The 22,829-nt window shown below is 41.1% G+C and overlaps 1 protein-coding gene across 1 annotated transcript in view; it reads left to right on the plus strand.

Annotated features, from left to right (window-relative positions):
- ABCB8 (ATP binding cassette subfamily B member 8) overlaps positions 1 to 22,829 on the plus strand; it is an 87,467-nt gene that overhangs the window by 15,149 nt on the left and 49,489 nt on the right. Inside the window, exons 2-4 of the mRNA XM_073632886.1 lie at positions 12,793 to 12,964; positions 21,795 to 21,889; positions 21,959 to 22,064. Coding sequence (XP_073488987.1) covers positions 12,793 to 12,964; positions 21,795 to 21,889; positions 21,959 to 22,064 — 373 coding nt within the window. The remainder of the gene's footprint in view (positions 1 to 12,792; positions 12,965 to 21,794; positions 21,890 to 21,958; positions 22,065 to 22,829) is intronic.

The raw sequence follows: 22,829 nt of genomic DNA on the forward strand, positions 1-22,829 counted from the left end.
AATGTATAGCACAGTGTATGGAGTGTAATGTATAGCACAGTGTATGGGGTGTAATGTATAGCACAGTGTATGGAGTGTAATGTATAGCACAGTGTATGGGGTGTAATGTATAGCACAGTGTATAGAGTGTAATGTATAGCACAGTGTATGGAGTGTAATGTATAGCACAGTGTATGGGGTGTAATGTATAGCACAGTGTATGAGGTGTAATGTATAGCACAGTGTATGGGTGTGTAATGTATAGCACAGTGTATGGAGTGTAATGTATAGCACAGTGTATGGAGTGTAATGTATAGCACAGTGTATAGGAGTGTAATGTATAGCACAGTGTATAGAGTGTAATGTATTAGCACAGTGTATGGGGTGTAATGTATAGCACAGTGTATGGGGTGTAATGTATAGCACAGTGTATAGAGGTGTAATGTATAGCACAGTGTATGGAGTGTAATGTATAGCACAGTGTATGGGGTGTAATGTATAGCACAGTGTATAGAGTGTAATGTATAGCACAGTGTATGGGGTGTAATGTATAGCACAGTGTATGGGGTGTAATGTATAGCACAGTGTATAGGGTGTAATGTATAGCACAGTGTATGGGGTGTAATGTATAGCACAGTGTATAGGGTGTAATGTATAGCACAGTGTATGGAGTGTAATGTATAGAGTGTAATGTATAGCACAGTGTATGGGGTGTTAATGTATAGCACAGTGTATGGGGTGTAATGTATAGCACACGTGTATGGGGTGTAATGTATAGCACAGTGTATAGAGTGTAATGTATAGCACAGTGTATGGGGTGTAATGTATAGCACAGTGTATGGGGTGTAATGTATAGCACAGTGTATAGAGTGTAATGTATAGCACAGTGTATGGAGTGTAATGTATAGCACAGTGTATGGAGTGTAATGTATAGCACAGTGTATGGAGTGTAATGTATAGCACAGTGTATGGGGTGTAATGTATAGCACAGTGTATGGGGTGTAATGTATAGCACAGTGTATGGGGGTGTAATGTATGGAGTGTAATGTATAGCACAGTGTATTGGGGTGTAATGTATAGCACAGTGTATGGAGGTGTAATGTATAGCACAGTGTATGGGGTGTAATGTATAGCACAGTGTATGGGGTGTAATGTATAGCACAGTGTATGGGGTGTAATGTATAGCACAGTGTATGGAGTGTAATGTATAGCACAGTGTATGGGGTGTAATGTATAGAGTGTAATGTATAGCAGTGTATGTATAGAGTGTAATGTATAGCACAGTGTATGGGGTTGTAATGTATAGCACAGTGTATAGAGTGTAATGTATAGCACAGTGTATGGGGTGTAATGTATAGCACAGTGTATAGAGTGTAATGTATAGCACAGTGTATGGGGTGTAATGTATAGCACAGTGTATAGAGTGTAATGTATAGCACAGTGTATGGGGTGTAATGTATAGCACAGTGTATAGAGTGTAATGTATAGCACAGTGTATGGGGTGTAATGTATAGCACAGTGTATAGAGTGTAATGTATAGCACAGTGTATGGGGTGTAATGTATAGCACAGTGTATGGGGTGTAATGTATAGCACAGTGTATGGGGTGTAATGTATAGCACAGTGTATGGAGTGTAATGTATAGAGTGTAATGTATAGCACAGTGTATAGAGTGTAATGTATAGCACAGTGTATAGAGTGTAATGTATAGCACAGTGTATGGGGTGTAATGTATAGCACAGTGTATGGAGTGTAATGTATAGCACAATGTATGGGTTGTAATGTATAGAGTGTAATGTATAGCACAGTGTATGGAGTGTAATGTATAGAGTGTAATGTATAGCACAATGTATGGGGTGTAATGTATAGAGTGTAATGTATAGCACAGTGTATAGAGTGTAATGTATAGCGCAGTGTATGGGGTGTAATGTATAGCACAGTGTATGGGGGTGTAATGTATAGCACAGTGTATGGGGTGTAATGTATAGCACAGTGTATAGAGTGTAATGTATAGCACAGTGTATGGGGTGTAATGTATAGCACAGTTATAGAGTGTAATGTATAGCACAGTGTATGAGAGTGTAATGTATAGAGTGTAATGTATAGCACAATGTATGGAGTGTAATGTATAGAGTGTAATGTATAGCACAGTGTATGGGGTGTAATGTATAGCACAGTGTATAGAGTGTAATGTATAGCACAGTGTATGGGGGTGTAATGTATAGCACAGTGTATGGGGTGTAATGTATAGCACAGTGTATGGAGTGTAATGTATAGAGTGTAATGTATAGAGTGTAATGTATAGAGTGTAATGTATAGCACAGTGTATGGAGTGTAATGTATAGAGTGTAATGTATAGAGTGTAATGTATAGAGTGTAATGTATAGCACAGTGTATGGGGTGTAATGTATAGTACAGTGTATAGAGTGTAATGTATAGTACAGTGTATGGGGTGTAATGTATAGCACAGTGTATGGGGTGTAATGTATAGCACAGTGTATGGAGTGTAATGTATAGCACAGTGTATGGGGTGTAATGTATAGCACAGTGTATAGAGTGTAATGTATAGCACAGTGTATGGGGTGTAATGTATAGCACAGTGTATGGGGTGTAATGTATAGCACAGTGTATAGAGTGTAATGTATAGAGTGTAATGTATAGCACAGTGTATGGGGTGTAATGTATAGCACAGTGTATGGGGTGTAATGTATAGCACAGTGTATGGGGTGTTAATGTATAGCACAGTGTATGGGGTGTAATGTATAGCACAGTGTATGGGGTGTAATGTTATAGCACAGTGTATGGGGTGTAATGTATAGCACAGTGTATGGAGTGTAATGTATAGCACAGTGTATGGAGTGTAATGTATAGCACAGTGTATGGGGTGTAATGTATAGCACAGTGTATGGGGTGTAATGTATAGCACAGTGTATAGAGTGTAATGTATAGCACAGTGTATGGGGTGTAATGTATAGAGTGTAATGTATAGCACAGTGTATAGGGTGTAATGTATAGCACAGTGTATGGGGTGTAATGTATAGCACAGTGTATGGGGTGTAATGTATAGCACAGTGTATGGAGTGTAATGTATAGCACAGTGTATGGAGTGTAATGTATAGCACAGTGTATGGGGTGTAATGTATAGCACAGTGTATGGAGTGTAATGTATAGCACAGTGTATAGGGGTGTAATGTATAGCACAGTGTATGGGGTGTAATGTATAGCACAGTGTATGGGGTGTAATGTATAAGCACAGTGTATGGGGTGTAATGTATAGCACAGTGTATAGAGTGTAATGTATAGCACAGTGTATGGAGTGTAATGTATAGCACAGTGTATGGGGTGTAATGTATAGCACAGTGTATGAGGTGAAATGTATAGCACAGTGTATGGGGTGTAATGTATAGCACAGTGTATAGAGTGTAATGTATAGCACAGTGTATGGAGTGTAATGTATAGCACAGTGTATGGAGTGTAATGTATAGCACAGTGTATGGAGTGTAATGTATAGCACAGTGTATGGAGTGTAATGTATAGCACAGTGTATGGAGTGTAATGTATAGCACAGTGTATGGAGTGTAATGTATAGCACAGTGTATGGGGTGTAATGTATAGCACAGTGTATGAGTGTAATGTACACAGTGTATGGAGTGTAATGTAGTAGGCCAGTGTAATGTATAGCACAGTGTATGGGGTGTAATGTATAGCACAGTGTATGGGGTGTAATGTATAGCACAGTGTATGGAGTGTAATGTATAGCACAGTGTATGGAGGTGTAATGTATAGCACAGTGTATGGAGTGTAATGTATAGCACAGTGTATAGAGTGTAATGTATAGCACAGTGTATGGGGTGTAATGTATAGCACAGTGTATGGGTGTAATGTATAGCACAGTGTATGGGGTGTAATGTATAGCACAGTGTATGGAGTGTAATGTATAGCACAGTGTATGGGGTGTAATGTATAGCACAGTGTATGGGGTGTAATGTATAGCACAGTGTATGGGGTGTAATGTATAGCACAGTGTATGGGGTGTAATGTATAGCACAGTGTATGGGGTGTAATGTATAGCACAGTGTATGGGGTGTAATGTATAGCACAGTGTATGGAGTGTAATGTATAGCACAGTGTATGGGGTGTAATGTATAGCACAGTGTATAGGGTGTAATGTATAGCACAGTGTATGGGGTGTAATGTATAGCACAGTGTATAGAGTGTAATGTATAGCACAGTGTATGGAGTGTAATGTATAGAGTGTAATGTATAGAGTGTAATGTATAGCACAGTGTATGGGGTGTAATGTATAGCACAGTGTATGGGGGTGTAATGTATAGCACAGTGTAGGAGTGTAATGTATAGAGTGTAATGTATAGCACAGTGTATGGGGTGTAATGTATAGCACAGTGTATGGGGTGTAATGTATAGCACAGTATATAGAGTGTAATGTATAGCACAGTGTATGGAGTGTAATGTATAGAGTGTAATGTATAGAGTGTAATGTATAGCACAGTGTATGGGTGTAATGTATAGCACAGTGTATGGGGTGTAATGTATAGCACAGTGTATGGAGTGTAATGTATAGAGTGTAATGTATAGCACAGTGTATGGGGTGTAATGTATAGCACAGTGTATGAGTGTAATGTATAGCACAGTGTATGGGGTGTAATGTATAGCACAGTGTATAGGGTTGTATGTATAGCACAGTTGTATGGGGTGTAATGTATAGCACAGTGTATAGAGTGTAATGTATAGCACAGTGTATGGAGTGTAATGTATAGAGTGTAATGTATAGAGTGTAATGTATAGCACAGTGTATGGGGTGTAATGTATAGCACAGTGTATGGGGTGTAATGTATAGCACAGTGTATGGAGTGTAATGTATAGAGTGTAATGTATAGCACAGTGTATGGGGTGTAATGTATAGCACAGTGTATGGAGTGTAATGTATAGCACAGTATATGGGTGTATGTATAGCACAGTGTATGGAGTGTAATGTATAGCACAGTGTATGGGTGTAATGTATAGCACAGTGTATGGAGTGTAATGTATAGCACAGTGTATGGAGTGTAATGTATAGCACAGTGTATAGAGTGTAATGTATAGCACAGTGTATGGAGTGTAATGTATAGCACAGTGTATGGGGTGTAATGTATAGCACAGTGTATGGAGTGTAATGTATAGCACAGTGTATGGGGTGTAATGTATAGCACAGTGTATAGAGTGTAATGTATAGCACAGTGTATGGAGTGTAATGTATAGCACAGTGTATGGGGTGTAATGTATAGCACAGTGTATGAGGTGTAATGTATAGCACAGTGTATGGGGTGTAATGTATAGCACAGTGTATAGAGTGTAATGTATAGCACAGTGTATGGAGTGTAATGTATAGCACAGTGTATGGAGTGTAATGTATAGCACAGTGTATAGAGTGTAATGTATAGCACAGTGTATGGAGTGTAATGTATAGCACAGTGTATGGGGTGTAATGTATAGCACAGTGTATGGAGTGTAATGTATAGCACAGTGTATGGGGTGTAATGTATAGCACAGTGTATGGGGTGTAATGTATAGCACAGTGTATGGAGTGTAATGTATAGCACAGTGTATGAGAGTTGTAATGTATAGCACAGTGTATGGGGTGTAATGTATAGCACAGTGTATAGTGTAATGTATAGCACAGTGTATGGGGTGTAATGTATAGCACAGTGTATAGGGGTGTAATGTATAGCACAGTGTATGAGTGTAATGTATAGCAGTTGTAATGTATAGCACAGTGTATGGAGTGTAATGTATAGAGTGTAATGTATAGCACAGTGTATGGAGGTGTAATGTATTAGCACAGTGTATGGAGTGTAATGTATAGCACAGTGTATGGGGTGTAATGTATAGAGTGTAATGTATAGCACAGTGTATGGAGTGTAATGTATAGCACAGTGTATGGAGTGTAATGTATAGCACAGTGTATGGAGTGTAATGTATAGCAAGTGTATGGGGTGTAATGTATAGCACAGTGTATGGGTGTAATGTATAGCACAGTGTATGGGGTGTAATGTATGGAGTGTATGTATGTATAGCACAGTGTATGGGGTGTAATGTATAGCACAGTGTATGGGTGTAATGTATAGCACAGTGTATGGGGTGTAATGTATAGCACAGTGTATGGGGTGTAATGTATAGCACAGTGTATGGGGTGTAATGTATAGCACAGTGTATGGAGTGTAATGTATAGCACAGTGTATGGGTGTAATGTATAGAGTGTAATGTATAGAGTGTAATGTATAGCACAGTGTATGGGGTGTAATGTATAGCACAGTGTATGGAGTGTAATGTATAGCACAGTGTATGGAGTGTAATGTATAGCATAGTGTATGGGGTGTAATGTATAGCACAGTGTATGGGGTGTAATGTATAGCACAGTGTATGGGTGTAATGTATGGAGTGTAATGTATAGCACAGTGTATGGGGGGTGTAATGTATAGCACAGTGTATGGGGTGTAATGTATAGCACAGTGTATGGGGTGTAATGTATAGCACAGTGTATGGAGTGTAATGTATAGCACAGTGTATAGGAGTGTAATGTATAGCACAGTGTATGGGGTGTAATGTATAGCACAGTGTATGGGGTGTAATGTATAGCACAGTGTATGGGGTGTAATGTATAGCACAGTGTATGGAGTGTAATGTATAGCACAGTGTATAGAGTGTAATGTATAGCACAGTGTATGGGGTGTAATGTATAGCACAGTGTATGGAGTGTAATGTATAGCACAGTGTATGGAGTGTAATGTATAGCATAGTGTATGGGGTGTAATGTATAGCACAGTGTATGGGGTGTAATGTATAGCACAGTGTATGGGGTGTAATGTATGGAGTGTAATGTATAGCACAGTGTATGGGGTGTAATGTATAGCACAGTGTATGGGGTGTAATGTATAGCACAGTGTATGGGGTGTAATGTATAGCACAGTGTATGGAGTGTAATGTATAGCACAGTGTATAGAGTGTAATGTATAGCACAGTGTATGGGGTGTAATGTATAGCACAGTGTATGGGGTGTAATGTATAGCACAGTGTATGGGGTGTAATGTATAGCACAGTGTATGGGGTGTAATGTATAGCACAGTGTATGGGGTGTAATGTATAGCACAGTGTATGGGGTGTAATGTATAGCACAGTGTATGGGGTGTAATGTATAGCACAGTGTATGGAGTGTAATGTATAGCACAGTGTATGGGGTGTAATGTATAGCACAGTGTATAGGGTGTAATGTATAGCACAGTGTATGGGGTGTAATGTATAGCACAGTGTATAGAGTGTAATGTATAGCACAGTGTATGGAGTGTAATGTATAGAGTGTAATGTATAGAGTGTAATGTATAGCACAGTGTATGGGGGTGTAATGTATAGCACAGTGTATGGGGTGTAATGTATAGCACAGTGTATGGAGTGTAATGTATAGAGTGTAATGTATAGCACAGTGTATGGGGTGTAATGTATAGCACAGTGTATGGGGTGTAATGTATAGCACAGTATATAGAGTGTAATGTATAGCACAGTGTATGGAGTGTAATGTATAGAGTGTAATGTATAGAGTGTAATGTATAGCACAGTGTATGGGGTGTAATGTATAGCACAGTGTATGGGGTGTAATGTATAGCACAGTGTATGGAGTGTATGTATAGAGTGTAATGTATAGCACAGTGTATGGGGTGTAATGTATAGCACAGTGTATGGAGTGTAATGTATAGCACAGTAGTATGGGGTGTAATGTATAGCACAGTGTATAGGGTGTAATGTATAGCACAGTGTATGGGGTGTAATGTATAGCACAGTGTATAGAGTGTAATGTATAGCACAGTGTATGGAGTGTAATGTATAGAGTGTAATGTATAGAGTGTAATGTATAGCACAGTGTATGGGGTGTAATGTATAGCACAGTGTATGGGGTGTAATGTATAGCACAGTGTATGGAGTGTAATGTATAGAGTGTAATGTATAGCACAGTGTATGGGAGTGTAATGTATAGCACAGTGTATGGCGTGTAATGTATAGCACAGTATATGGGGTGTTATGTATAGCACAGTGTATGGAGTGTAATGTATAGCACAGTGTATGGGGTGTAATGTATAGCACAGTGTATGGAGTGTAATGTATAGCACAGTGTATGGGGTGTAATGTATAGCACAGTGTATAGAGTGTAATGTATAGCACAGTGTATGGAGTGTAATGTATAGCACAGTGTATGGGGTGTAATGTATAGCACAGTGTATGGAGTGTAATGTATAGCACAGTGTATGGGTGTAATGTATAGCACAGTGTATAGAGTGTAATGTATAGCACAGTGTATGGAGTGTAATGTATAGCACAGTGTATGGGGTGTAATGTATAGCACAGTGTATGAGGTGTAATGTATAGCACAGTGTATGGGGTGTAATGTATAGCACAGTGTATAGGAGTGTAATGTATAGCACAGTGTATGGAGTGTAATGTATAGCACAGTGTATAGAGTGTAATGTATAGCACAGTGTATAGAGTGTAATGTATAGCACAGTGTATGGAGTGTAATGTATAGCACAGTGTATGGGGTTGTAATGTATAGCACAGTGTATGGAGTGTAATGTATAGCACAGTGTATGGGGCGTGCTAATGTATAGCACAGTGTATGGGGTGTAATGTATAGCACAGTGTATAGAGTGTAATGTATAGCACAGTGTATGGAGTGTAATGTATAGCACAGTGTATGGGGTGTAATGTATAGCACAGTGTATAGAGTGTAATGTATAGCACAGTGTATGGGGTGTAATGTATAGCACAGTGTATAGGGTGTAATGTATAGCACAGTGTATGGAGTGTAATGTATAGAGTGTAATGTATAGCACAGTGTATGGAGTGTAATGTATAGAGAGTAATGTATAGCACACTGTATGGGGTGTAATGTATAGCACAGTGTATAGAGTGTAATGTATAGCACAGTGTATGGGGTGTAATGTATAGAGTGTAATGTATAGCACAGTGTATGGAGTGTAATGTATAGCACAGTGTATGGAGTGTAATGTATAGCACAGTGTATGGAGTGTAATGTATAGCATAGTGTATGGGGTGTAATGTATAGCACAGTGTATGGGGTGTAATGTATAGCACAGTGTATGGGGTGTAATGTATGGAGTGTAATGTATAGCACAGTGTATGGGGTGTAATGTATAGCACAGTGTATGGGGTGTAATGTATAGCACAGTGTATGGGGTGTAATGTATAGCACAGTGTATGGGGTGTAATGTATAGCACAGTGTATGGGGTGTAATGTATAGCACAGTGTATGGAGTGTAATGTATAGCACAGTGTATGGGGTGTAATGTATAGAGTGTAATGTATAGAGTGTAATGTATAGCACAGTGTATGGGGTGTAATGTATAGCACAGTGTATGGAGTGTAATGTATAGCACAATGTATGGGGTGTAATGTATAGAGTGTAATGTATAGCACAGTGTATGGAGTGTAATGTATAGCACAATGTATGGGGTGTAATGTATAGAGTGTAATGTATAGCACAGTGTATGGGGTGTAATGTATAGCACAGTGTATGGGGTGTAATGTATAGCACAGTGTATGGGGTGTAATGTATAGCACAGTGTATAGAGTGTAATGTATAGCACAGTGTATGGGGTGTAATGTATAGCACAGTATATAGAGTGTAATGTATAGCACAGTGTATAGAGTGTAATGTATAGAGTGTAATGTATAGCACAATGTATGGAGTGTAATGTATAGAGTGTAATGTATAGCACAGTGTATGGGGTGTAATGTATAGCACAGTGTATGGGGTGTAATGTATAGCACAGTGTATAGAGTGTAATGTATAGCACAGTGTATGGGGTGTAATGTATAGCACAGTGTATGGGGTGTAATGTATAGCACAGTGTATGGAGTGTAATGTATAGAGTGTAATGTATAGAGTGTAATGTATAGAGTGTAATGTATAGAGTGTAATGTATAGCACAGTGTATGGAGTGTAATGTATAGAGTGTAATGTATAGCACAGTGTATGGGGTGTAATGTATAGCACAGTGTATGGGGTGTAATGTATAGTACAGTGTATAGAGTGTAATGTATAGTACAGTGTATGGGGTGTAATGTATAGCACAGTGTATGGGGTGTAATGTATAGCACAGTGTATGGAGTGTAATGTATAGCACAGTGTATGGGGTGTAATGTATAGCACAGTGTATAGAGTGTAATGTATAGCACAGTGTATGGGGTGTAATGTATAGCACAGTGTATGGGGTGTAATGTATAGCACAGTGTATAGAGTGTAATGTATAGCACAGTGTATGGGGTGTAATGTATAGCACAGTGTATGGGGTGTAATGTATAGCACAGTGTATGGGGTGTAATGTATAGCACAGTGTATGGGGTGTAATGTATAGCACAGTGTATGGGGTGTAATGTATAGCACAGTGTATGGGGTGTAATGTATAGCACAGTGTATGGAGTGTAATGTATAGCACAGTGTATGGAGTGTAATGTATATCACAGTGTATGGGGTGTAATGTATAGCACAGTGTATGGGGTGTAATGTATAGCACAGTGTATAGAGTGTAATGTATAGCACAGTGTATGGGGTGTAATGTATAGAGTGTAATGTATAGCACAGTGTATAGAGTGTAATGTATAGCACAGTGTATGGGGTGTAATGTATAGCACAGTGTATGGGGTGTAATGTATAGCACAGTGTATGGAGTGTAATGTATAGCACAGTGTATGGAGTGTAATGTATAGCACAGTGTATGGGGTGTAATGTATAGCACAGTGTATGGAGTGTAATGTATAGCACAGTGTATGGGGTGTAATGTATAGCACAGTGTATGGGGTGTAATGTAAAGCACAGTGTATGGGGTGTAATGTATAGCACAGTGTATAGAGTGTAATGTATAGCACAGTGTATGGAGTGTAATGTATAGCACAGTGTATGGGGTGTAATGTATAGCACAGTGTATGGGGTGTAATGTATAGCACAGTGTATGGAGTGTAATGTATAGCACAGTGTATGGAGTGTAATGTATAGCACAGTGTATGGAGTGTAATGTATAGCACAGTGTATGGGGTGTAATGTATAGCACAGTGTATGGGGTGTAATGTATAGCACAGTGTATGGAGTGTAATATATAGCACAGTGTATAGAGTGTAATGTATAGCACAGTGTATGGGGTGTAATGTATAGCACAGTGTATGGGGTGTAATGTATAGCACAGTGTATGGGGTGTAATGTATAGCACAGTGTATGGAGTGTAATGTATAGCACAGTGTATGGGGTGTAATGTATAGCACAGTGTATGGGGTGTAATGTATAGCACAGTGTATGGGGTGTAATGTATAGCACAGTGTATGGGGTGTAATGTATAGCACAGTGTATGGGGTGTAATGTATAGCACAGTGTATGGAGTGTAATGTATAGCACAGTGTATGGGGTGTAATGTATAGCACAGTGTATGGGGTGTAATGTATAGCACAGTGTATGGGGTGTAATGTATAGCACAGTGTATGGAGTGTAATGTATAGCACAGTGTATGGGGTGTAATGTATAGCACAGTGTATAGGGTGTAATGTATAGCACAGTGTATAGAGTGTAATGTATAGCACAGTGTATAGGGTGTAATGTATAGAGTGTAATGTATAGCACAGTGTATGGGGTGTAATGTATAGCACAGTGTATGGGGTGTAATGTATAGCACAGTGTATAGAGTGTAATGTATAGCACAGTGTATGGGGTGTAATGTATAGCACAGTGTATGGAGTGTAATGTATAGCACAGTGTATGGGGTGTAATGTATAGCACAGTGTATAGAGTGTAATGTATAGCACAGTGTATGGGGTGTAATGTATAGCACAGTGTATGGGGTGTAATGTATAGCACAGTGTATGGAGTGTAATGTATAGCACAGTGTATGGGGTGTAATGTATAGCACAGTGTATGGGGTGTAATGTATAGCACAGTGTATGGGGTGTAATGTATAGCACAGTGTATGGGGTGTAATGTATAGCACAGTGTATGGGGTGTAATGTATAGCACAGTGTATGAGGTGTAATGTATAGCACAGTGTATGGGGTGTAATGTATAGCACAGTGTATAGAGTGTAATGTATAGCACAGTGTATGGGGTGTAATGTATAGCACAGTGTATAGAGTGTAATGTATAGCACAGTGTATGGGGTGTAATGTATAGCACAGTGTATAGAGTGTAATGTATAGCACAGTGTATGGGGTGTAATGTATAGCACAGTGTATGGGGTGTAATGTATAGAGTGTAATGTATAGCACAGTGTAATATATAGCACAGTGTATGGGGTGTAATGTATAGCACAGTGTATGGGGTGTAATGTATAGCACAGTGTATAGAGTGTAATGTATAGCACAGTGTATGGGGTGTAATGTATAGCACAGTGTATGGGGTGTAATGTATAGAGTGTAATGTATAGCACAGTGTAATGTATAGCACAGTGTATGGGGTGTAATGTATAGCACAGTGTATAGAGTGTAATGTATAGCACAGTGTATGGGGTGTAATGTATAGCACAGTGTATGGGGTGTAATGTATAGCACAGTGTATAGAGTGTAATGTATAGCACAGTGTATGGGGTGTAATGTATAGCACAGTGTATGGGGTGTCGGTTTGGGATGAATCTTGCGGTCTTCTCAGATTTGGCCAGTAGGTGGAGCCCTAGGAATAGTGTCATCTATAAGGGATATCAGTGAGCAGATAATGATGCGATATGAGAACACCGCCGCGGTCTCTGTGGGCGATATGACGACATCATAGTGTTTTGTCTCCTCAGTTGGCGTTTGCTGCGGCTCTGCTGAACATTCAGATCCCGCTCATCCTCGGGGAGTTGGTGAATGTCGTGTCCCGCTACACCCGGGAGCATGCTGGGAACTACCTGCAGGAGGTGCGGGGCCCCGCCCTCAAACTACTGGCCCTGTATGCCGCTCAGGTGAGTGATGGGTGGAGCCTCCATGAATAGGGGAGGGGCAGCATGCAGGTGGTGTTGCTTCTGTCCAACTATACCACAGACTGGGATGTCATTAAAGTTCATGTGAGTGTAAAGGCAGGCGTCCCAATACTTTTGGTAATACAGTGTAGGTTTTACCCCAATGAAAAGTCAGCCTGTTGCTCCAGAAACCCCGAATCCCTCCTTCCTCCAGATCTTTATCCGAACATTCAGATCTCTAATCTCCCTGCATGGCACAGAATCTCACATCGGAGGTCCTTCACCTACAACCTGCCCCTCCCCCGGATCCCTTAAGGATCCTCCACATCCCTTTTACCCTCTTCGCTGTCAGAGCTCTGTTTGTGTTTTTTGGAGACGTTTAAAAAAAAAAATCATTTTAGGCCACAAATATTATATCTTATTATCGGAAAGCAGACGCCCCGGAGAATTAAATGGCGGTAGTTGCAATGTTTTTCATGTCATATGATATTACCGCAAAGGTCCAGGGAACGCAGAATTTCAGTAAAAAACAAAACACACTAACGTGAATTTTAGGGAGAACAAAGATATTAAATGACCCAAATTTTCGTTAAATATAAAAGACGAGGTGAAGATGAGTGAAAAGAGGCCCAACCTTAAATTTCCTGTGCGCCCCTGAAACGGCGACGGACTTCAGTCCCCGATATTTTCTATAGGTGACGCTGTAAAAGCCCCCCCTATAGGTCATCGGTTTAGTGTTATGGAGGAGGTCTGGTGTAGAATTATCGCTCTCACTCCAGCATGTGCGGCGATATACAACATGTGTATCACGAGCAACGTTTTCACGCGCAGGCGCTAGAGCTGCACGATTAATCGCCAAGAATCGTTATCGCGATTTTTTTTTTTTCTCCTCCCTGTTGCGATCTTCATAAAAGTATTTCACGAATTCTTGCTCTGCAATCAAAAGACAGGAAGAAATAAATCCGGGCCGTCTGCCAAGAATCACAACATTCTTTATCGGAGGAACTTTAGTATAAACATTGTAACGATCTGTCAGTGGAATAGACTTCGGTCTGTAAATGAGGGAAGTTTAACCCCTTCCCGACCGGCGCACCACGATGTACGTCAGCAGAATGGCACGGACAGGCAAATGGGCCCACAGGTACGTCCCTTTAAATTTGCCGCCGTGCCATCGCATGCGCGCCGCCGGCCGGGACCTCCGTGAGTCGGATCGCGGGTCCCGCGGACTCGATTGCCTCACAGGGAGGAAGAACAGGGAGATGGTGATGTAAACAAGAATCTCCCCGTTCTGCCCAGTGACAGGACACTGATCACAGCTCCCTCTGATCGGAGCAGAGATCAGTGACGTGTCACAGCTAGCCCCTCCCCCCCCCCCACAGTTAGAAACACGCCCCCGGGACACACTTAACCCCTCCCCCGCCCCCTAGTGGTTAACCCCTTCACTGCCAGTGTCATTTACACAGGAGGGATATGCTAAGTGCGCTTACAATCCAGTGGCTAAAAAGTGTAAGTGAATGGCAACAAAGTAGATGATTAAATCAATCTAAAGTGAATATATCAATTACCAATAATATTGTGAATAAATAATGAAAACAAATATGGAAAAAAATGTGACAAACACAAATAACTATAAATTCAGTGATCTTATACCAAAACAAGTTTAAATAACTAAAATCATCCCAAAATTGATAAGTGATTGGTAAAAAAATGACCAGATAGAAGCAGTGAAGGTGAATTGTGTCCATTCATAGAGAGTTCAGTGAGGATACACCAATCATATGGGGGGGGGAGGGTCACATATCCACAGTTCATTTACACACAACCCATGTAGATGAGAAAGGAGGGAAGAAGAATCCCAGCAACCGGTGACTTCAGAGGGGGGGCAATGAGGATGGACCCTTACCGGACACGGTGGACCCCTTTAAATAGCGAGGTCTTGTGAGCGTCCAGATACAGCCCTCTGCAGGGACGGGTGGATGGCGGCGTCTGAATCCTCGTTCCGACCGGAGGCAATTCCAGCGCGTCAGTCTCGAGGGAGGCACTTCGCTGGTCCAAAGAGCCGTAAATGCAAAAAAAAAAAAAAAGGGGGGGGGGAACAAAAGCTCCAATGGTGCCCTAAATTTAAAAAAGATTTATTTTTACAAAAGGGCAGGGAGCATATCTCTGCCAATTAATGTGAATACAAAAACGTTTAAAAACAGCCGGCATAAAAAGCGAACACCCGTGTTACTACAACATGGGGCGCACAGCGTGATGGCGTACAGTGTGTAGCCACGCCCCAACATGTTTCGTCATAGATGACGTCTTCAAAGGGGCACGGGGCGACGCACCGAACCATCACCTATATAGCGCTGGACGGGGGACCAGACCTCGCTTTCGTCTGGACGCCGCTCAGCGCTTAAAACGGATAAGGAAATAATGGAAAACGCCAGGCCTCGATCTGATAAATGCCACGCAGCGAACGGTCAGCAACATATGTGACAGAGGGGGTTACCATGGACACCTTTATATAAATGAAAAACCAACCGAAAAAAATAACACCTCCAAAGGGGCTTAGCCAGAGGAGAGTTGTTATAAAAGATGGAGAATAATAACTATGGCTGATAATATCGCCACCAACAAATTTGTGAAAAAGGTGACAAGTAGATAACAAGTTGCCATTAAAAAAAAAATAGAAAAGAAAGAGAAAAATACATTATCTATGGGGCATCTAGAAAAGCACCGTGAAAGAAAAAAATAATAATATTAAAAATTCAAAGAATAATGAATTCTGTAATTAAGGAGAAGGTTCTATCCCATCAGTCGGCCAATCGGTAAATCCTAATGGTAAACAGACCTGGGAGTGGGGGGACAGCAGATCGTCCAATCGTTCTCCTCCTACAATTATATAAAAAAGTAATAATAATAAAGATACTAAATGAACAATATATACAAAATAAAACAGAGGAAAAAAACGCCAGTACTCCTATCTCAATCATTGTCTATGAATGCGTTTTATTTCGATATCTACATTCAACCCACTGGTTCATCTTGTAGATCCATTCCATTTCTAGTTTGGAAATCGCACGCCGTTTGGGGCCACCTCTCCAGTTTAAGTCTATCAATGACCCAAAAAAGAGGTCCCTTTAGGGTCATTTACACAGTAATCAATGCATTTTTATAGCACGGATCGCTGTATAAATGACAATGGTCCCAAAATCGCGCCAAAAGTGTCCAACATGTCCGCCATAATGTCGCAGTCACAATAAAAATCGCAGATCGCCGCCATTACTAGTAAAACAAAAATTAATAAAAATGCCATAAAACTATCCCCTATTTTGTAGACGCTATAACTTTTATGCAAACCAATCAATAATCGCTTATTGCGATTTTTTTTTTTACCAAAAATATGTAAAAGAATACGTATCGGCCTAAACTGAGGAAAAAAAATGTTTTTTTATATATTTTTGGGATATTTATTATAGTAAAATGTAAAAAATGAGTTTTTTTCAAAATTGTCGCTCTATTTTTGTTTATAGCGCAAAAAATTAAAAAACCGCAGAGGTGATCAAATACCAAAAAGCTCTGTTTGTGGGGAAAAAAGGACGTCAATTTTGTTTGGGAGCCACGTCGCACGACCGCGCAATTGTCGGTTAAAGCGACGCAGTGCCGAATCGCAAAAAGTGCTCCGGTCTTTGGCCAGCAAAATGTTCCGGGGCTGAAGTGGTTAAACACTAAGGCCTCTTTCACACTGGGGCGGTGGGGGCGTCGGCGGTAAAACGGCGCTATTTTTAGCGCCGCTCTACCGTCGTTTTAGCGGCGGTATTTGGCCGCTAGCGGTGCAGTTTTAACCCCTGCTGGCGGACGAAAAAGGGTTTAAACCGCTCGCATAGCGCCGCTAAAGCCGCGGTATTGCCACGCTGCCCCATTGATTGCAATGGGCAGGAGCGGTGAATACACCGCTCCTTCACCGCTCCAAAGATGCTGTTTGCAGGAGTTTTTTTTTCTCTCCTGCCAGCGCACCGCTCCAGTGTGAAAAGCCCTCGGGGCCCTTCACACTGGAGAAACAGTAGAGGCAGTTTTAGGTCGGTTTGCAGGCGCTATTTTTAGCACAATAACTCCTGCAAACCGCCTCCCCGTGTGAAAGGGGCCAAAACCTTTTTCTGTCATTTGTTAGTTTCAAGTTAAAATCTTTTTTTTTTTTTTTTTTCCTAGAAAATGACTTAGACCCTCCAAACATTATATATATATTTTTAGTAGAGACCCTAGAGAATAAAATGGTGGTTGTTGCAATATTTTATATCACACTGTATTTGCGGAGCAGTTTTTTTTTAATTTAAAAAAAAATTTTTGTATAATGTGAAAGATTTTACGTCACGAGCATTGTGATCTTTTTATTCCAAGAAAATAAAATTGTGATTCTGATTTTGTCCAGAATCGTGCAGCTCTAGTAGGCGCCCCGACGCACGCATTTACGTTTGTGTGTGTATATGTAAGTGGGGGTTTATGTGCTGGGGTGTAACTTTTTTTTTTTCTTCACAAAAAAGTCCCCCGTGTGATGATTTTTAGGTGACAGGTTCTCTTTATTGAGGTTTCTTCTGTGTGCTCCACTGAATGTTTTGTAATACGGATCGCACTGCAAAACATCCTTCCCTGGCAAACCGAGAGCGCGACCCGGAAGTGAGGTCAGAGGCGGGTCACAAGAAGAAGGGGAGGAGAGCAGGAAGTGTGTCATAGTTACATAGTAGGTGAGGTTGAAAAAAGACACAAGTCCATCAAGTCCAACCTATGTGTGTGATTATATGTCATATTACATTGTATATCTCTGTATGTTGTGTGATTATATGTCATATTACATTATATATCTCTGTATGTTGTGTGATTATATGTCATATTACATTATATATCTCTGTATGTTGTGTGATTATATGTCATATTACATTATATATCTCTGTATGTTGTGTGATTATATGTCATATTACATTATATATCTCTGTATGTTGTGTGATTATATGTCATATTACATTGTATATCTCTGTATGTTGTGTGATTATATGTCATATTACATTATATATCTCTGTATGTTGTGTGATTATATGTCATATTACATTATATATCTCTGTATGTTGTGTGATTATATGTCATATTACATTATATATCCCTGTATGTTGTGTGATTATATGTCATATTACATTATATATCTCTGTATGTTGTGTGATTATATGTCATATTACATTATATATCCCTGTATGTTGTGTGATTATATGTCATATTACATTATATATCTCTGTATGTTGTGTGATTATATGTCATATTACATTATATATCTCTGTATGTTGTGTGATTATATGTCATATTACATTATATATCCCTGTATGTTGTGTGATTATATGTCATATTACATTATATATCTCTGTATGTTGTGTGATTATATGTCATATTACATTATATATCTCTGTATGTTGTGTGATTATATGTCATATTACATTATATATCCTGTATGTTGTGTGATTATATGTCATATTACATTATATATCCCTGTATGTTGTGTGATTATATGTCATATTACATTATATATCTCTGTATGTTGTGTGATTATATGTCATATTACATTATATATCTCTGTATGTTGTGTGATTATATGTCATATTACATTATATATCTCTGTATGTTGTGTGATTATATGTCATATTACATTATATATCTCTGTATGTTGTGTGATTATATGTCATATTACATTGTATATCTCTGTATGTTGTGTGATTATATGTCATATTACATTATATATCTCTGTATGTTGTGTGATTATATGTCATATTACATTATATATCTCTGTATGTTGTGTGATTATATGTCATATTACATTATATATCCCTGTATGTTGTGTGATTATATGTCATATTACATTATATATCTCTGTATGTTGTGTGATTATATGTCATATTACATTATATATCTCTGTATGTTGTGTGATTATATGTCATATTACATTATATATCCCTGTATGTTGTGTGATTATATGTCATATTACATTATATATCTCTGTATGTTGTGTGATTATATGTCATATTACATTATATATCTCTGTATGTTGTGTGATTATATGTCATATTACATTATATATCTCTGTATGTTGTGTGATTATATGTCATATTACATTATATATCTCTGTATGTTGTGTGATTATATGTCATATTACATTATATATCCCTGTATGTTGTGTGATTATATGTCATATTACATTATATATCTCTGTATGTTGTGTGATTATATGTCATATTACATTATATATCTCTGTATGTTGTGTGATTATATGTCATATTACATTATATATCTCTGTATGTTGTGTGATTATATGTCATATTACATTATATATCTCTGTATGTTGTGTGATTATATGTCATATTACATTATATATCCCTGTATGTTGTGTGATTATATGTCATATTACATTATATATCTCTGTATGTTGTGTGATTATATGTCATATTACATTATATATCTCTGTATGTTGTGTGATTATATGTCATATTACATTATATATCTCTGTATGTTGTGTGATTATATGTCATATTACATTATATATCTCTGTATGTTGTGTGATTATATGTCATATTACATTATATATCCTGTATGTTGTGTGATTATATGTCATATTACATTATATATCCTGTATGTTGTGTGATTATGTGTCAGTATTACATTGTATATCCCTGTATGTTGTGGTCATTCAGGTGATTATCTAATAGTTTCTTGAAGCTATCAATGCTCCCCGCTGAGACCACCGCCTGTGGAAGGGAATTCCACATCCTTGCCGCTCTTACAGTGTCCGCTCTTCCCCTACCCCCTCTACTTGCCATGGAGGTACCGGGCCCACCAATGGGCAACCAGGGCCTGGTTGGCGGGGGCGGAGTGCGGAGGAAGCACCGGTCCCGGGAGGGTGTGAGGGGGATCGGGGGCTTTCACCTGACAGGGAGGAGTCTGCCTGTCCGTTTCACACACAATCCCGTTGTGTGCAATACCCCCTGCCGCCCTACAAACATACGGACCTGGCAGCGAAAGGGTTAAAACCGAATACATTTAATGTTTAATTTTAATTACACGGGTTGATTGAGGTGGTAATTAAACTCACTTGGTAACCCTGACTTACCCCTCCACCCTCCCCATTAACCCCACCAGCCCACCAGATCAGTGAGCAGAGGACCCCTGTCCATCCCCCCCCCCCCCCCCCCCCCCCGTGTTGTCATTTCCACCTCCAGATCTCCAATGTGAGATTCCAGAAGGACAACCGATCACAGCTGTCACAGCGACCCCCTCCCCCGTGTTCCCCGTCACACTCATAATATTACTAACCGGAAATCTCAGATATTACTTACAGGTCAGAAGACCCCCGATATAATCCCCGCTTCTCAATTCTGGTTCTTCACTCACCACTTGTCCCAGCAAAAAGTTATATAGAACCCGGATCACCTGTGACCTATAACCCCGCCCCTTACCTGTGACCTATAACCCCGCCCCTTACCTGTGACCTATAACCCCACCCCTTACCTGTGACCTATAACCCCGCCCCTTACCTGTGACCTATAACCCCGCCCCTTACCTGTGACCTATAACCCCGCCCCTTACCTGTGACCTATAACCCCGCCCCTTACCTGTGACCTATAACCCCGCCCCTTACCTGTGACCTATAACCCTGCCCCTTACCTGTGACCTATAACCCCCCGCCCCTTACCTGTGACCTATAACCCCGCCCCTTACCTGTGACCTATAACCCCACCCCTTACCTGTGACCTATAACCCCGCCCCTTACCTGTGACCTATAACCCCACCCCTTACCTGTGACCTATAACCCCGCCCCTTACCTGTGACCTATAACCCCACCCCTTACCTGTGACCTATAACCCTGCCCCTTACCTGTGACCTATAACCCCGCCCCTTACCTGTGACCTATAACCCCGCCCCTTACCTGTGACCTATAACCCCGCCCCTTACCTGTGACCTATAACCCCGCTCCTTAATTAATAAACTGCTAGAAAAGACCCCAGAGAAGAAAACAACCACAATCACCAGCAGTCACTCTCCACTCAAATCCCCCACAGCTTCCAGCCAGCAAAATCTGGGTCCCCATACCCCATCATTTGCTTCCCCATACCCCATCATTTGGTTCTCAATACCCCCATCATTTGGTCCCCCATACCCCCATGATTTGGCCCTCATACCCCCATGATTTGGCCCTCATACCCTCATGATTTGACCCTCATACCCCCATCATTTGGCCCTCATACCGCCATCATTTGGCCCTCATACCCCCATCATTTGGCCCTCATACCGCCATCATTTGGCCCTCATACCCCCATCATTTGGCCCTCATACCCCCATCATTTGGTTCTCAATACCCCCATCATTTGGTCCTCATACCCCCATCATTTGGTCCCCCATAACCCCATTATTTGGCCCTCATACCCCATCATTTGGCCCTCATACCCCATCATTTGGTCCCCCATAACCCCATTATTTGGCCCTCATACCACCATTATTTTGCCCTCATACCGCCATCATTTGGCCCTCATACCCCCATCCTTTGGCCCTCATACCCCTATAGAAGAAGATGGATCCCTCTGATTAATATCTCGGCTATAAGATATTCATTGATCTGTTATTTGTAGATTTGTATCACATAATCTGTAAAATAATACCCTGACTCCTCCCACTCTCCCCCCTCCCCCATACACTGAGGATGGTGTACTCTGTATTGCTGTCTTTGCTCATTACTGAGGTGTGACGAAGAGCTGACACTCTAAAGTCAGGCAGTGCCCCGTGTATGATGGTTGTATGGTCTCTTTTCCTCTGTCAGGGCGCACTGACCAGCGGGTACATCGTTCTTCTTTCGCGGGTCGGGGAGCGAGTGGCCGGTGGGATGAGGAAAGCCTTGTTTACGTCTCTGCTGAGGTAAGTGTCCGGGAATCATCACTTACCTTCCCCCACCTCCTGTCATCTCATTTATTTCCTCTGTGATAGGCAGGACATGGCGTTCTTCGATACGCAGAAGACCGGGCTCTTGGTGAACCGGCTCACCTCCGACGTCCAGGAGTTCAAGTCCTCCTTCAAGCAGGTCATTTCTCAGGTGAGTGTATTATAGGGGCCCCCGCCTGCCTCTGATTGACCTACCAAGGTGGGGCAGGTGGCACCTGTACAGGTAGAAGGGTCGGGGGTGGGGTCTGTATTCTGTTGGGTTTGTATGGCGCTGGTGGCACCTGTACAGGTAGAAGGGTCGGGGGTGGGGTCTGTATTCTGTTGGGTTTGTATGGCGCTGGTGGCACCTGTACAGGTAGAAGGATCGGGGGTGGGGGTCTGTATTCTGTTGGGTTTGTATGGGGCTGGTGACACCTGTACAGGTAGAAGGATCGGGGGTGGGGTCTGTATTCTGTTGGGTTTGTATGGGGTAGGTGGCACCTGTACAGGTAGAAGGGTCGGGGGTGGGGTCTGTATTCTGTTGAGTTTGTATGGGGCTGGTGGTACCTGTACAGGTAGAAGGGTCGGGGGTGGGGTCTGTATTCTGTTGGGTTTGTATGGGGCTGGTGGCACCTGTACAGGTAGAAGGGTCAGGGGAGGGGTCTGTATTCTGTTGGGTTTGTATGGGGCTGGTGACACCTGTACAGGTAGAAGGATCGGCTGGTGGTACCTGTACAGGTAGAAGGGTCGGGGGTGGGGTCTGTATTCTGTTGGGTTTGTATGGGGCTGGTGGCACCTGTACAGGTAGAAGGGTCGGGGGTGGGGTTTGTATTCTGTTGGGTTTGTATGGGGCTGGTGGCACCTGTACAGGTAGAAGGGTCGGGGGTGGGGGGTCTGTATTCTGTTGGGTTTGTATGGGGCTGGTGGCACCTGTACA

This window comes from Aquarana catesbeiana, linkage group LG05 (genome assembly GCF_042186555.1).
Source record: "Aquarana catesbeiana isolate 2022-GZ linkage group LG05, ASM4218655v1, whole genome shotgun sequence".
Classification (NCBI taxonomy): Eukaryota; Metazoa; Chordata; class Amphibia; order Anura; family Ranidae; genus Aquarana; species Aquarana catesbeiana.